General features: G+C 43.4%; 2 protein-coding genes across 3 annotated transcripts; one reads left to right on the top strand and one right to left on the bottom strand.

The window, feature by feature from the left end:
- Nucleotides 1–482: 482 nt before the first annotated feature.
- Nucleotides 483–8,846, bottom strand: lipt2 (lipoyl(octanoyl) transferase 2). Of its 2 annotated transcripts, none has more exons than XM_033631423.2 (5): nucleotides 8,696–8,846; nucleotides 5,709–5,877; nucleotides 3,405–3,747; nucleotides 3,204–3,330; nucleotides 483–2,074 (listed from the first exon to the last, which is right to left on the bottom strand). In XM_033631423.2, the coding sequence occupies exons 3-5, from the start codon at nucleotides 3,714–3,716 to the stop codon at nucleotides 1,815–1,817; spliced, it is 699 nt and encodes a 232-aa protein (XP_033487314.2). In that variant the 5' UTR covers nucleotides 3,717–3,747; nucleotides 5,709–5,877; nucleotides 8,696–8,846; the 3' UTR covers nucleotides 483–1,814. The 2 variants fall into 2 exon arrangements, with proteins under 2 accessions (XP_033487314.2, XP_078023544.1); XM_078167418.1 differs by lacking the exon at nucleotides 8,696–8,846 and adding an exon at nucleotides 8,136–8,240.
- rnf169 (ring finger protein 169) lies at nucleotides 8,086–15,595 on the top strand. The gene is made up of 6 exons (XM_033631418.2): nucleotides 8,086–8,435; nucleotides 10,682–10,749; nucleotides 10,821–10,883; nucleotides 11,038–11,138; nucleotides 13,100–13,190; nucleotides 13,325–15,595. The coding sequence occupies exons 1-6, from the start codon at nucleotides 8,144–8,146 to the stop codon at nucleotides 14,453–14,455; spliced, it is 1,746 nt and encodes a 581-aa protein (XP_033487309.1). The 5' UTR covers nucleotides 8,086–8,143; the 3' UTR covers nucleotides 14,456–15,595.
- Nucleotides 15,596–16,245: the final 650 nt, after the last annotated feature.

The following is a 16,245-nucleotide window of genomic DNA, read 5'->3' on the forward strand; positions in this document are numbered from 1 at the left end:
AAGAATAAACTCCGGGTTTTGACGTGTTGACATGATGGTTTTTAACATCATATTTCAACCTATCAGAACTAATAAGTGTCTGTCGTTTAAATATTTAGGTGTGCTTTAATTTTCAAGAACATAATCCTCACTTCGGGTCAAGTGTCATCTAATTCCTGAGACCTAACATTTTGTTCTGGTGTGTGTCGATTAGTAGATAAATAATTAAACAAATCAAGCATCGTCTTTGAACAGGGACAATGTCCTCATGTGGGGACTTTGGGTTAGTTTCTAATAGTCATGAGTGAGTCATAAAGAAAAAAACTGTTTATGTTCAGTCGGCACATTGTTGTGGCAGAGCTGGCTGCCATCTTGTTTTTAATGCATTATTGTGCTTTTGCTACCACAAAAAAAGCGTCCAAGAACGAGGACAGCAGGTCTAAGTTACGCATAAGTATAGACGTGTGTGTGTGTTTATATAGATATACACAACAGACAATCCATGCACATCAGATTTTATTGTTGAACAGATGTACAAACAGACATGTAAAATATAAAAACACTGTGTATGTGAAGGCAGTGTGGTTTAGCAGCAGTTTGATTTCTTAACATCGTTAAACTTCCCTCCCAAACTTTTCTCTTAAGAGACTCTAATACAGGATTTATACTTCTGCGTCGATGCCGTACAGCGTAGAGTCTGTGTTGGAAGTGGAAACAAAACTTTTCTTTAATTTCACAGATAAGAAACAATAAATTGTGAAGACAATAAAGCCTCCACTAAAATAGCATTTTAAGTCTTGTGTGTGATTTATCCTGGCTTCATATGAGCAGAGGAAACCTCCGCTAGCTGCTAGGCTAATTTATACAATGTAAAATGCCATAGGCTTGTGCTAATGACGTTAGCATGTTGTATTTGTTTGGAAAACGTGTTTAGTATAAGACGGTTGTTTTGTCAGTGAACCTTGTGAGTTGTAATGGAGCTGAAGTTTGTAATGTTACCTTTGTTAAATGTTGCTGTTGCTCCTGGCTTCATGTGAGTAGAGGAAGAGCTCGCTAGCTGCTAGGCTAATTTATACAATGTAAAATGCCATAGGCTTGTGCTAATAACGTTAGCATGTTGTATTTGTGGGAAAAATGTGTCCAGATAAAGACAAGTGTTTGTGAATGCTGCGAGTTATAGTGAAGCTGATTTGTGTTTGACACTGTCTCTGTTAAGCCATGTTTAATGTGCGTTTAACACGTTTGTGTTTAATGTGTGTTTAATGTACGTTTAACATGTTTAATGTGTGTTAACTGTGTTTAATGTGCGTTTAACGTGTTTAATGTGTGTTTAACATGTTAACTGTGCGTTAATGTGTGTGTTGAATCAACTAAACTTTCCAGTAATTCACATAAACCCTGTTGCCAACTAGTGTTCCGGAGGTGTAACTGCAGAGTGACACAGACACACCACCGCACAAGTATAAATGCTCACGTGCGTAGGGTTTGCATTGAGCTGACGCACAAGTATAAATCCTGCTTTAATTCACCCACTCATGATGATGTCATCACTGTAAATGGACATTTAAGGAGATAATCATATATAACGAGGTCCCTGTTAGTCTGCTTGTGTCAGATGAATGTTTTGTTCATTGTCTCTGACAAATAAATGGGATAAACTTAATTAAATAAATCATTTTTTTTAAATAAGTTTCTGTAAAGTTTAAAGTTTAATTCTTATCTAACTGTGTGATCCAACATGTACATGAGATCCAGGATGTCTGTCTGTTCTGGACACGTGGAGATCAAACTGATGTCAGACATGTTTAAACAGAGCGTCTGTGATGTTTTAGTTTCTACGCTGACAACGTTCCGCTGTCCTGCTCAGTCTCAGGTGTTTGTGCGTCCATCAGCCGACAGTTGAACTGGTCCCTGAAGGCATCCAGCAGGTGAGGAATGGTTTCCTCCACGCTGACGTCTCTCTGCAGCTCGGCGCTCAGCGACGTCACTCCTTTACCTTCGATACCGCACGGCACGATGTGTTCGAACCACGACATGTCGGTGTTACAGTTCAGGGCCAAGCCGTGAGACGTGATGTATCGACCACAGTGGATTCCTACAGAGACACAAAGAGACAACAACGGTCATACGAGAGATCGCTGATGCAGAGAGTGTGACGGACACATCCGGATCTGATTTAATCATCCAGATGTGTCCGGACTGAAGGAAGTTAAACTACACAGAGCTGATTGCTGCAGTTGTATCTTCTTGTTTTTTGCTGACGAACTTGTTCTGTTTTTGTCTTTTGACTGCAGGACCTGAAGCTCCGCCCCCTAAATGTCTTCTTTTTACCAGTGAATGAAGCCACAGGTGGAGCCAACAGGTAGATTTAAGACGGACACATTAAACTAGGTTTTGACCCTGAACTGGTCGCTCCTGACGAATGTCAGAATCTGGACAGATGTCTGTCGGATCAGCCGTTGTTTCAGGGTGCCTTCACACCTGCCCTGTTCAATCAAACTCAGGTTCTGGGTCTGGAACCAGAACAGGAGACCAGGACTGAAACCATAGCAGAAGACTGGGTCTAAACCAAGACAGGACACCAAGACTGGAACCAGACCAGGAGAAAAAGACTGGCACCAGAACAAGAGATCAGGTCTGTAAACAGATCAGGAGAACAAGACTTAAACCAGAATAGGAGACCAGGACTGGAACCATACCAGGTCTTGAACTAGAACAGGAGACCTGGACTAGAACCAGACCAGGAGACTGGATATGGAACCAGAACAGGAGACCAAGACTGGAACCAGACCAAGAAAACAGGACTTGAACTAGGACAGGAGACCGAGACTGGAACCACACCAGGAGAGCAGGACTGAAACCAGAACTAGAGAGAGGGACTTGAACCAGAACAGGAGACCGGGTGTGCAACCAGACAAGGAGACCAAGGCTGGACTCAGACTAGGAGAAACGGACTGGAACCAGGAAAGGTGACATCTTCAAATGTGGTTATGAACTCATAACGACTCATGACGAAACAGTCTGCCACGATACAATTTTGATTTAATTCAGGGGTCTACGTTCCGTAATAAACAATATTGGCAAATATCCCATAATTTGTCGACGGTTTACAGCCTGACTTTCAATAAACAGTCATAACAGAATGCAGTCAGAGATATTCAGGAAAAGGACCAGTTCCTGTGTGAGGCCTGACGACCGAGAGGGGTAACATTGCGTTTACTTACCGATGGCACAGATCTTGCTGTCTCTGACCCAAACTCCAGTGTGAGGGGATGTCGAAGCTTTGATACCAAACCTGCTGCAGACGGAGATGATGGTCTTCTCCAGTTCGCAGACGTACCAGCGGATGCTCTGAGAGGACAGATCACATGTTAATACATGTCACATGAAAACTACATGAAACCCAACAACAGACCAGATCAGACCTTCTTGAAGCTGGCCAGGTGGAGGACTGGATAGCACACCAGCTGTCCCGGCCCGTGGAACGTGATGAGTCCTCCTCGGTTGGTGCGGTGGACGTCAGCCCCCAGCAGGTGGAGGCGGTCCAGCAAGGGGGCGGGGTAAGGTTTGTGGCGAATCCCGGTGGTGTAGACTGGCGGGTGCTGACACAGCAGCAGAGCGTGAGCTGTACCTAACCGGTGCCGGTTGACATAGACCTGCTGGAGCCGCAGAGCCTCCTGGTAGGAGACAAGGCCCAGACGGACCACCTCCACCACCGGCCTGCTGCTGCCCTGCATCCAGGACTGGAACAAGGCCAGGAAAACAGGGCTGGAATCAGACCAAGAAACCAGAGCTGAAACCATAACAGATACCAGGACTGAAACAAACAACAGGAGACCAGGACTGGAACCAGACCAGAAAAAAAGAGGCTGGAACCAGACCACAAGACCGGGACTTCAACCTGAACAAACCAGGACTGCAACTTGAACAGAAGACTGGGACCGGAACCAAATCAGGTCTGGGACCAGAATAGGAGACTAGGACTGAAACCAGACCAGGAGACCAGGACTGAAACCAAACCAGGAGACCTGTTCTGAAATCAGACTGAGACCAGGAGACCAGGCCTGGAACCACAACAGGAGACTGGAACTGGAATCAGAAAAGGAAACCAGGACTGGAACTGCAACAGGAGACTAGGACTGTAACCAGAACAGGAGTCAAGGACTTAACCCAGACCAGAAGACCAGGGCTGGTATCAGACCCAGGAGACCAGGTCTGGAACCAGACCAGGAGACCGAACAGGTTTACCCAGATTTGGGGCCCACAGGGATTAAAGGGGCTTGTAAAATTTAAGAGGCTAAAATGTTCTTAAAGGGCCAGTGTGTAAAATGGGTTGAAAACAGTGACATCAGTGGTCAAATTCTAGATTGCAGGGCTCACTCACTCACCCCTCCCGTCAGGTAAATGACGGTGGCCTCGTAGGGACAAAAAGCCTTGCGCACAAGTTTTTCAGGAGTAGGTCTATCTAGCGACGAGGTGAATATTTATTTAGAAATCTAAACCATGTTACAATATTGTAATGAATCCCTCACGAGCAGGAGACCAGAGGAGCGTTCGGGAAAAAGGCCCGTTTATTTGAGCACTCCAAAAACTCCAGGGTGTAAAAGACTCCGTCCCAAACTCTGACTCTTCTAGCGTAACAGACACACTTCATACACACATACTCGTTCATTCTCTCCTGTTGCATGGTAAGTGTGGTCCATTCGCAAACTTTATAACTAAAAAAACTTTTCACTACTCTCTATCGACGAACTACTAACACTCTCTGCTGTTTCCTCCTCCTTCTTCCTTCCTTCCGCTGTCTTCATTGGTTCATTTATACACATGAAACGCGTTCTCTGGCTGGCTGGATTGTCCACTCGGTCTGCCGTACATACATGGCGGCGCAAGATGGCGACCTCTCTAAAGCAAGGCCCTTGCTACATATATATATATATATATATATATATATATAAAGCATAATTATAAGGCTACGAAAACCAAACAAATTTTATTTTATAGCGATTATACACTTGTATAAACATATTAATGGGTAGAATATTCAGATTCAGATTCAGATTGACAATAAACCATGCCAAATATTACACACTGGCCCTTTAAACTTTACAAAACAACGTCACAGACACCCCGTAATTTGTACCTTAAAATGGCTTTAAATTCAAGCTTATATTATTGTTTAATGGTTTATCTCTGTAAGGGGTTTAGTTTTTGTTTAGTTTTAAAAGTAACTTCATAAAATCCAAATAACCCTTTAATTTGTGCCTTTAAAGACTTTAATTTTATCAGCTGGGCACAAATTCAGATATTCATCATACAATTACAATTTTTTGATAAATATATAATATTTATATAATAATATATGAAGGTATGTTAATTATTTGCACATTTGACAGTTAAAAAAACATTAAATCCATCCATGAATTTCCACTTAATGAGTTTTCATGTTATTTGGTCAAATTTAAGGGAATTTTACCCCTTAAAAACTCCGTTAATAATCCATTAAAAATATTTTAATACTGTAAATTATAATTAATAAATTCATCAATGAACGATCCCCCTTAAATCCCTCAAACATGTCTCTCGTTAAATGTAATGACTTTATAGTGAGGACAGTGTGACCTCACTGACTGACAGTCAACTCAAACTCAGCTTCAGACTCTCTGACCGTTTCCGGTTTTAATCACGTCAGTTTCCTCACATTGAATTAGTTTGATCTCAGGTGTGTTTACCTGTATGACTTCTCTAACGTCACCGGTCAGCTCTCAGAAATCCTCCTCTGCCGGCTCCTCTCCTCACGAGCCGCCATAGTTGTTATTATTCCGCCTTCTTCCTCGACGGTGTAATCTGCTTCCGGTTTATGCAGCACTCTGCTGCCACCTGCCCGCCGGAAAGTGGAACCTTTCACAATAAAACAAGTTCATTTTGTTTATTAGGAATGTGTAGTTATTAGCTCAGGTTAAAAAATATATTTTTTTTAGTGAACACACAGAACATACAAGCAGTCAATACAAAATACAACAATATAAACATTTTTAAAATAGATGAAGGAAAGAAATAAAATAAGAGCAGTGGTGGAATATTACAAAGTACATCGTATTTCGTAATATTATTTTATAAGTATACTTATGTACAAATTTATGGTACTTGTATGAGTCATTTATTTTCATGACAATTACTTTTGCTCCACTGTATCTTAGAGGGAAAATATGTACTTTTAATTATACCTGACAGCTTTAGTTAATTTGGGAATTAAGATTTTTGAATACAAAGAACACAAGAAGAGTTTATGAAATATGACATTTTGTTATAGACTATATTAAATTAAGTTAAAATAAGGTTAGATTAAATGAAATTAAATGAAATTAAATTAAACTACCCAACAGTTTATACAAGTACAGTTAAAAAAATGAGTTGGTAAATATATTAACAAATTGGCAGAAAATTACCACAATGAATTGAAAAACATTTAAGCCATTTTCTATTTTTCTTCATAATAGCTTTGAGGGTTTTGTTTGTTTATTTGTTTTGTTTTGTTTGTTTGTTTGTTTGTTTGCTTTAGATTTTTCTAATACATTAAATAAATACATAGAATACATAGTGAGTGTTTTCACAGTGTGGCATTAGTACTTTTACTTTAGCAAAGAAAGAGAATACCTTCCTCCACTACTGAATATGGAGTATTTATATTAAAGACAAAATAAAATATATAATTAAACAGTCATTTCTTAATTACTTGTCATAGATTAGGAAAAAAAGCACAGAGGAGTAAAGACTTCAAAAATAAATCAACACACCAAGAGACAAGAAACATCCCCACAAATCTTTGACAAGAAAAATGATTTGAAATAATTTATGAACCAATATAAGGAGGCCTGACTGTTTCTCCATTTCATACCAGATATGTATCCATAAGAATAATCACATTAATCATATCAGAACTAGACGACTTATCATAAAATAAGAGAAGTACCTGTCTGTCACAGTAGCTATAAAATAAACATGTTCACTTCAGTCTGAGTTTTTTCTGAAGAAATTCTACAGGTGGATAAACCTTACGATTTATTTTGAAATAAGTTTCTATGACATCTGGGGGAATAGTCTATTAAATGCTGATGTAATGCAGTGGAGTCTGGCAACCGGATGTGGCCCAACTTCTTTCTTCAGGCATGCTGAGATTGGACCGAAGCTGGGCCGTGTCATTGTTGATAAGGGCCCAGTGATGGCAGTGTCGGCAGTCACCAGGTATTCAGCCCGATTCTACGGGGTCATTTATTTCAAGTCTCAGCAGAGTTGGGCAGCCGGATGCAACTGACTTGTTCCTTTTGGCATGCCAAGTTTGGGACGATGGAGGGCCAAGTCATTGTTGATAAGGGCCCAGTGATGGCAGTGCCGGCAGTCGGGATCAGGCCAGTTAATTTGGCCCAATTCTGGGGGGTCCTTTGTCTTGAGTCTCAGCTGCATGCAGCCGGCTAACCTCTTTTGACATGCAGAGTTTGGACCAATAGTGGGCCTGGTCATTTTGATAAGGGCCCATGGTGCCCGTATCGCTAGCCAGAATTGGGCCAAGTTATTTTGCTGCAACAGTTTTTTTGGCCCGATTCTGGGACGGCATCCCGAGTCTCTCAAGTCATAGAGGGCAACCGGATGCAGCCAACTTTGTCTTGTGCTGAGTTCAGGCCGATGTTGGGCCAAGTCAATTTGGCTGCCAGGGTTAGAATGTGCACCAAAGAAAACATCTATTTTACAACACATTGTATATACATATTTATATATATATATATATATATATATATATATATATATATAAATATGTGTGTGTGTGTGTGTGTGTATACATATATATATTCTATTGTACAAAGAACTTGTCTGACATTAAGCTTTACATTTTGATAACATTTGTTTTATATGTCAGCTCTAAGATATATTTGCTATTTAAATAGTATATTAACTTATATTCAATATATATTTCATAGTTAGGCGCGTTGCGGTCATTATATAATAAATATATAAACGCGATTTATTTTGAAGGGCTCGCGCCGTGTTCCAGCTCCGCGGTTGGCGGGCTGCACGCGCGTCCAATCTGCGCTCGCTCGCGCTGTTTCGGCGGCGGCAGGGCGGGGTTTGTTTTGAGAGCGGACCGGAGAGAGAAGACTCACCAGGGAAGATGGCGACCGCAGGGTCCGCCGAACGGCCTGGCAGACCGGCTAGCGCCGCCGCCGCCGCCGGCAAGTACCGGTCCGGGTCTGGGTCCGGGTCCAGCCCTCCGGAGAACGAGGCGAAGAAGTGCTCGGCGCGCGCGGAGGGGCAGCCCGGCGGCAGCCCGCCCTGCGGACACCCGGCCTGTCCGCCGTGCCGAGCCCAGAGACACTCCGGCAGCGGAGAGCGGTTCCGGAGGAGGAGTGACCCCGAGAGGAGCAGCAGCAGGCCGGGCAGGAGGGACTGCGACAGCCGGAGAGGTCGGTGTGTTTACCGGGGGAGGTGCAGCTTAGTGGCCGCCGTGTGAGCACCGCCGCTCGGTGTTTGTTTCACAAACCGACCGCCAGAAAAACAGTTTGACGGTGTTCAGTGTAACTTTAGTCCAAGTTTAGTGTGAGCAGCAGCAGGAGGCCTGGAGACTTTATTCAGGTCTGACAGGAGAAATGTTAGTTACATATTCACATTATTTACCAAACGCTCTGAATTAAAATCTGTTTTATTCTTCTTCTTATTCACTGACCTCCAGTCAGCTGAGTCAGACTGTGGCGATGAGAGCAGCAGTTAAATCAGAGCCCAGTGGACATTGTTCTTTAACCTGGTTCATTTAGATGAATAAAAGCTGCAGTTTAAAGTGTAGCTGTACAGTTTGGGGTCAGGTCTGTAAAGAGGGTTGGTGTTGGAGGACTTGTCCAGACTTGTACAGCTGTAGGAGGAGCTGATGAACCACAGCACTTCATCAGGTCTTTATCCGAGTGTCTGCAGGTGGGTTTGAGTTGATTTCATCGTCTCAGCAGTGTTTGATTTTAATCATTTTATCTTCGTGTTTTCTTAAATCAAATCAGACAGCTTTGTTCCTTTGAATCTTTGTTATGAGTAGTAGTTATTTTCTAATATTGTATTTAAACATGCTGTTAATGATAAACCATTTTTACCTATCAATAATCAGGGTTCCCACAAATCCTTCAAACTCTTAAAAGGCATTAAATTCAGTCATTTAACAATAAGGCTTGTTTGTGTTGAAATGTCTTAAATTGAACTTTCAGAAGTTTTAAAAATGTGAAATCACTAAATATTGGCAACATTTATTTTCATAAATAATTTACTGAGCACCCTGTTGCATTACGTTGCTACTAGTGATGGGTCACGATTTTCGATTTTCGAATAGTCGTTTTATTTTTGAAAAATCGATTTTTTAATGCGACTTTTACCATTCACTGTCTTATCCCCCCCCCCCCCCCCCCCCCCCCCTTTATTTGACATGCAATTCAGCTCCTATTATTCGAAAAATTGTTGAATACTTGCCACGATTTTGGAATAGTGTTTTTGCTTGTGTTGTCCATCCCTAGTTGCTACAGGTCAGAATAGTGAAATCAACAATACTCATATTTAGTTTTCGGCCGGGATGCTCAGAGCAGAAGATCCACTGTTTGCTAGCTAGCTAACCTTCACCCTGTACGACATCGAAAAGTGTAAATTTCACCTAAAATTGGCTGTTTATCCGAGATCTCACAGCATGGCCGAAACAGGTCGATGTATCCTCTTACAGTGGGTCGTATGCTACCTGACAAATTAGCACACATTTAAGGGTTTTGTTATGTTACGTTCTTAACGCAAAGTCACGTAGATTTAGAAAAGTAAAGTTAGGTTTCCAAAAAGAAAAGTTAAAGTTACATAGATTAGGTTTAGAAAAAGAAACATCGTCATGTGAGATACATGTCCTAAAGTTACGTACTTAATGTAAGGTTATTTATCTAACTTAAAGTTGTGTACATAATGTATGGTTGGGCGATGTCATGTTACGTACACATCCCAAAGTTATGTACTCCGTGTAAGGTCAAAGACTCTTAATCTAAAGTTACATACACAAAGTTATGTAGGTGAGGTTGAGGAAAAGAAACATAGTTGGGCGTCATCGTGTTACATACTTAACGTTAAGTTATGTTCTTAATGTAAAGTTACGTTGGTTAGGTTTAGTCTAAGAAGCATGGTTGGGCGCGTCATCAGGTTACATACAGAAAGATACGTAGTTTAGGTTTAGAAAAAGACACATGGTTACGTATATATCCTAAAGTAGGATAGGTTTAAGAAAAGAAATGTAGTTGGGTGTTGTCATGTTATGTACATATTCTAAAGTTACATAGAAAGCCGAGGGACTGGTGCTTCCTGTAATGTTTCGGACAAATTGTCCTAATTTTTCTTCAGTTTTGGTGATTGTAAATATTTTGTTCTGACTAGCATTAAAAAAAAGTCGTAAACATAACGTACCTTAAAATGTAGAAGCCTGTTCATTACTGTGAGCCTATTTTAGCGTCTGTCTGTCCTGGTCGATTTTCCCAGAACACGTGTTATAACGTGACATAAATCAGTGTTACCACGTGTAATTAAATCTTCTGTGATCGAGGATTTTGACCTCAGCGTCTAATTTAAAGTTGTACTTTAATTATTAGCTGTAAGTTGTTTTCTGTAGCTTGAACTGTGATGGCGTTGTTTTGTTTTGTCTCTTCAGAGTTCTTCGTCTCTCCTGCTCTCATCCCAAAATGTGACGCTCCATCAGGACCAACAGGGAAACACAAGGTGAGTCCGATTTCCTGCTGTCAGTGAACGTAGCACGTGTAGCCTCAGACTGACAGTGGTTTGTGTTTCAGCTGCTGTTGTCTGAGGACAGAGAGGAGGTGAAGAGGAGGAACTGTAAGGACGATGAAGAGCCTGTGAGTCAAAGCAGCACTTTTATTGAACCTGAAGATGCATCGAGACGTTCAGCAGCTCAGACATCTCAGAGTTATAATGATGTCACCTTTTTAAAGAAGTACAGACGGTTACTAACAGACTCAGTCTGGATGTTTTCTTTTTGTTTTTCTGCAGGGAGTTCTGTCAGACTCAGAGAACGAGGAGCCGATCAGCAGGAGGATCAGAAACATCTCGGCCTTCGTCAGGAAAACCAAAAACTCGGTAGCCTTCACAGGGTGAGCACGACTCAGCTGCCTCAAACACCTTAAGTGGGATTTATACTCACGAAACACTCTGCAGTCACGCCTACAGAACACTAGTCGGTGTCAGGGTTTCTGTGAAGTGCTGTTAGTTGATTCAAAACACACAGTAAACACACATTAAACACACAGTAAACATGGCTTAATAGAGACAGTTTCAAACACATATCAGCTTCACTATAACTTTATCTGGACACATATTCCCCACAAATACAACATGCTAACGTTATTAGCACATATGGCATTTTACATTGTATAGATAAGCCTAGCCCCTAGCGGACTTTCCCGTTACTCATCTAAAACCAGGGACAACAGCAACATTTAACAAAGGTAACGGCACATACTCACAAGATTCACTGACAAAACAACTGTCTCATACTAAACACGTTTTCCAAACAAATACAACATGCTAATGTTATTAGCACAAGCCTATGGCATTACATTGTATAAATTAGCCTAGTGACTAGTGGAGTTTTCCTCTGTTCATATGAAGTCCGAAATTAAAGTAAATAAAATCTTCGTTTCCACTGAGGGAAATGGTTTCAGCTCACAAAAATCGACAGAGGTCTGCGTCGCCGCGAGGTGTAGTTACATTTCTTGGAGGTGCACGTCAGGCTACAGTGTCAGTTCGATGCAGAAGTATCAATCCTGCATTACACCGATAGAAACTGAAAGCTGATTGTTTGTTCCATCACAACATCGGCGCTGTGCCCCCACCATTTTGGACCGAAAGGCCATGACTGTATTATCAGACCTGTCAGGATAATTACCCACTTATCGTACAGTATACGGATGTGACCTCAATCATTTTGCTGACCTCGATATTGCCCGTTGTGTTTACGTATGTGTTTGTTTACCTAAGAATGTCACCAACATGAGGTCAGAAAGCTGCAGCTTGGGAGTGGAAGAAGTTTTGTCCGTTAGGTTGCCACACCACACTCCAAAGTAGATGCACAACAGACCACAGGCCTTGTTTTGTTCAAAGCTGAAAAGTCAAAAAGACGTCGTACCCTACGCCGAAGCCTGACGTGCACATCTCCAGAAATGTAACTACACGTTGACCTGTTTGTTTGTCTGTCCACAAAATAGCATTTTAAGTCCTGTGTGTGTGATTTATCCTGGCTTCATATGATTAGAGGAAATCTCTGCTAGCTGCTAGGTTAATTTATACAATGTAAAATGCCATAGACTTGTGCTAATAACGTTAGCATGTTGTATTTGTTTGGAAAACGTGTTTAGTATAAGACAGTTGTTTTATCAGTGAACCCTGTGTAGGGTTAGGGGGTTAGCCCTAACTGTAATGGAGCTGAGTTTTATAAAGTTACCTTTGTTAAATGTTGCTGTTGTCCCTGGTTTTATATGAGAAGAGGAAAAGATCGCTAGACGCTAGGCTAATTTATACAATGTAAAATGCCATAGGCTTGTGCTAATAACGTTAGCATGTTGTATTTGTTTGGAAAACGTGTTTAGTATAAGACGGTTGTTTTGTCAGTGAACCTTGTGAGCTGTAATGGAGCCAAATTTTGTAACGTTATCTTTGTTAAATGTTGCTGTTGCTCCTGGCTTCATGTGAGTAGAGGAAGAGCTCGCTAGCTGCTAGGCTAATTTATACAATGTAAAATGCCATAGACTTGTGCTAATAACGTTAGCATGTTGTATTTGTGGGGAAAATGTGTCCAGATAAAGACAAGTGTTTGTGAATGCTGTGAGTTATAGTGAAGCTGATTTGTGCGTTTAATGTGTGTTTGTCAGTTTGGGATCATTTTAATTTTAATGGTGACCCGTTGGTGATTTCAGTCCAAAATGGTGGCAGTGCTATGCTAACGCAGATCCATCTTGCAGCGGCAGTTATACAAGCACCATGGTCTGGAGTCGCTGCTTTCATGCTCTCTGGCTGTGTTATTACTCCACCATCTCACCTGTGTGTTCTTCTTCAGTGGTTCTCGGAGGAGTCAGAGCTGCACCGACCCGGTGGAGGACCGAGGAGGGAAGCTGAAGGTCATCGCGCAGCCAGCCCTCATGGACAGAGTATGTTAGGCAGCCTGTGGTGCTTAACCGTATTAATGCATATGTGCAGCACCTTCTGTCTGCTAACACACACTTTGGTCTGTCAATGACTACATTTGTTTGTTTACTTCGGTTTGTCTGTTCGGGTCTGTCAGGTCGGCATCAGTCACAGTTACACAGCAGGAATCCTCCTCTCCTCGGAGAACAGTCGCTCGGTCTCCGCTCCCATCACCGCTCCTGACCGAAAGCTCACCTGGCGAGCTGTCGTCTCATCATCATCAACTCCACTGGGCCTCCCTCCGCCCAGACCCGAGCGTTCCATCAGCCCAGAGAGCAATGACAGCATCTCCGAGGAGCTCAACCACTTCAAACCCATTGTCTGCTCGCCGTGCACGCCGCCCAAACGCCTGCCTGATGGCCGTCTGGTGGAACCCACCATTGTGAAGTCCACGCCAAGGAACCTGACCCGCGGCTTGCAGAAGGCCACCAGCTATGAGGCCAGTCCCGCTGTCTTGCAGAAGTGGAGGCAGATTGAACTGGACCGGCAGAGCCTCAAAGTGAACTCCAAGGCGACGCTGACGAGCCCTGTCAGCGAGCTCCACAACAAGAACGGCGGGGGTGAGGATGCAAAAACCCATCAGTCGCTGGCGGGACAGGATGGAGACGGAGTGACGTCTGTCAACAAGAGGAGGCTGCTGTTCGACCCCCCGGCCGTAGACATGGACACCTTCCAGAAACAGTCCGTAAAGATACGGGTCCCTGCAATCCGCTACAGCAGTGAGGCGACATTCAGAGGAAGTTCGGACTTTGAGCCGGCAGTCGGTGCTCCTGAATCCTGCAGTGGAGGAGGAGCGCTTTTTAGTCGGAAACAGTCGTTCTCACCGTACACTAAGAACTCTGGGTTCCAGTCGTGTAAATTAGTGCCAAAGGACTCTCAGAGTCCGAGGAAGGAGTCCGACAGTAGCCTCCACAACCAGTCTACCTCAAGGAGGGGCAAGAAGCGGGAACAGAAGACCAAACACCTGGACTCAGAGCGGGACTCAGACCTGAAAAGGAGCCGGTCGGTCAGCCAGGAGGCCTTCGACGAGCGGTACATCCATCAGATCCAGCAGGAGCGTCAGGACCGAGCGCTCGCCCTGAAGCTGCAGAGACAGTTTGACCTGGAGAACCAGACCGCCAACCGCCGCAGGAGCCCCGACAAGTACTTCCTGCGGTCCTGGATGTCCAATCAGAACCGCAGGAGGCGCGGCCTGAGGAGATCACGACGAATCAACAAGAAGCACTAGAGAGGAGTCGTCTGCTGACTCGGCACAAAGACAGACAGAACGTGGTTCATATATGCAAAGTCATGAACGGTTTGATGAAAAGTATGAATGTTTTTACACGACAACAGTGAAACTCTGTTGAGGAAAAAGGTCATAAACTCTGAAACATTTCCTCCAAATGTTGTTTCTTTTGATCTGTTCACCAGCAAATCACCAAAAACTGAATGAAAATCAGCTGCAGCCTGAAATCTGAACTCTCATCACGTCTCCGGAGGACAAACGAACTTTCCATAGATTCAGTTCATTTACCAAAAATCCAGACTGACTCATACAACCAGATTGTGGCTGTAAAATCAACTTACACAGGGGCAACATGCGTTAACACCTTTCACACCTGTGACCGGTCCCTGTTGACTCTCCCCAGACCCAGAGACCATCTGGGTGCAGACCTGGTCCAGGTCTTCTGTGTGTTGGTCAGGTTGTTTCATTAAAGAACGTCCACAACGAGTTGAACATGGACGAAACAATCGGAGCTCCTAACACAGCAGCTTCAGGCCTCCAGAGTTTTTAGGTCACTGGAGGTCTGAGGCCATCAATAGTTTTAGGCTTCAGGGGCAACCAGAGGTCTGAGGCTTCAGGGGCTGCCAAAGGTCTCAGGCCTCTTAAAGTCTTAGACTCCAGGGCCCAGTGGAAGCCTCCAGAGTTGTTAGGTCATTGTAGGTCTGAGACTCCAGGGCCCAGTGGAGGTCTTTGGCCTCAGGGGCTGCCAAAAGGCTGAGGCCACTGGAGGTCTGTGGCTTTAGGGGCCACCAAAGGTTGAGGCTTCTGGGGCCACTGGAGGTCTGAGGTTTCAGGATCCACTATCTGTTGTTACTGGGCTCCCTCTGCAGGTGACAGTCTTCCAGTCTGAATGTTTGTCAGACAGTCTTTGAACATGTTGAAGCTGTGGACTCTGCTCTGTGAGCGCTGAGGCTCATGGGTACTGTAGTCCTTTAGGAGTCCACAGACTGAACAGGAGGCGGATCAGGAGACAGGAGTCAGTTTGGTGTTTGGGGTCAGGATGGACACAAACGGGGCTCAACCTGTAGGAGGGGGAGGAGTCAGTGTTTTAACGCCTGAGGCCGTATTCACATTATTTGATTCATGGAAACAAAAACACAATCAGATCTAACCTGGAAAGTTCTGGATCAGGACCTCCAGGATTCACCTGGTTAATTCACACTGAAGATAATCTGGACATACGATGATGACACAGGAAGGAAATGTGGTTGTTCAAACTGTTTAACAGCAGTGAAACAGACAAGGAAGGAAAAATACTTCAGGACATGAACACAATTAAAATGAATATTGTCTATAAGGCAGCAGAATTCAGATCGTTCAGTAGAGTCCTGATCCCTCAGAGTGACAGCACTGTAGGCTTTATGATTAATACATAGCAGGTGGTAATGACTGTAAAGTGTTGCTCTGTTTATTAATGTAAAATAATCAGTCTCATAAAGATGAACTACAAAAGCTCATTTCACCAATTTGATGGAAAAAATACACTTTAAAGCTATAGTGCGTAACTTCTGTCGCCTCCCAGCGGATAACGCGTTATTACAACTAATAAGCCGGCGGCACTTCCATGTACACAGAGTAACACTCGCCAGTCACCACACACCATACACAGAGTAACACTTGCCTTTGTGGTAGGATCCACTTCTGCACCGTGTCTCGGCCGCTTCTCCGCCATGTTGCTTTCGCTTTCTGCCTGCGCTCTACCTCTCCGCTCTTCCTCCCCCTCCCTTCTTGTTGTGAGGAAGCATTTCCTG

This window comes from Epinephelus lanceolatus, chromosome 4, assembly GCF_041903045.1.
Source record: "Epinephelus lanceolatus isolate andai-2023 chromosome 4, ASM4190304v1, whole genome shotgun sequence".
Taxonomy (NCBI): domain Eukaryota; kingdom Metazoa; phylum Chordata; class Actinopteri; order Perciformes; family Serranidae; genus Epinephelus; species Epinephelus lanceolatus.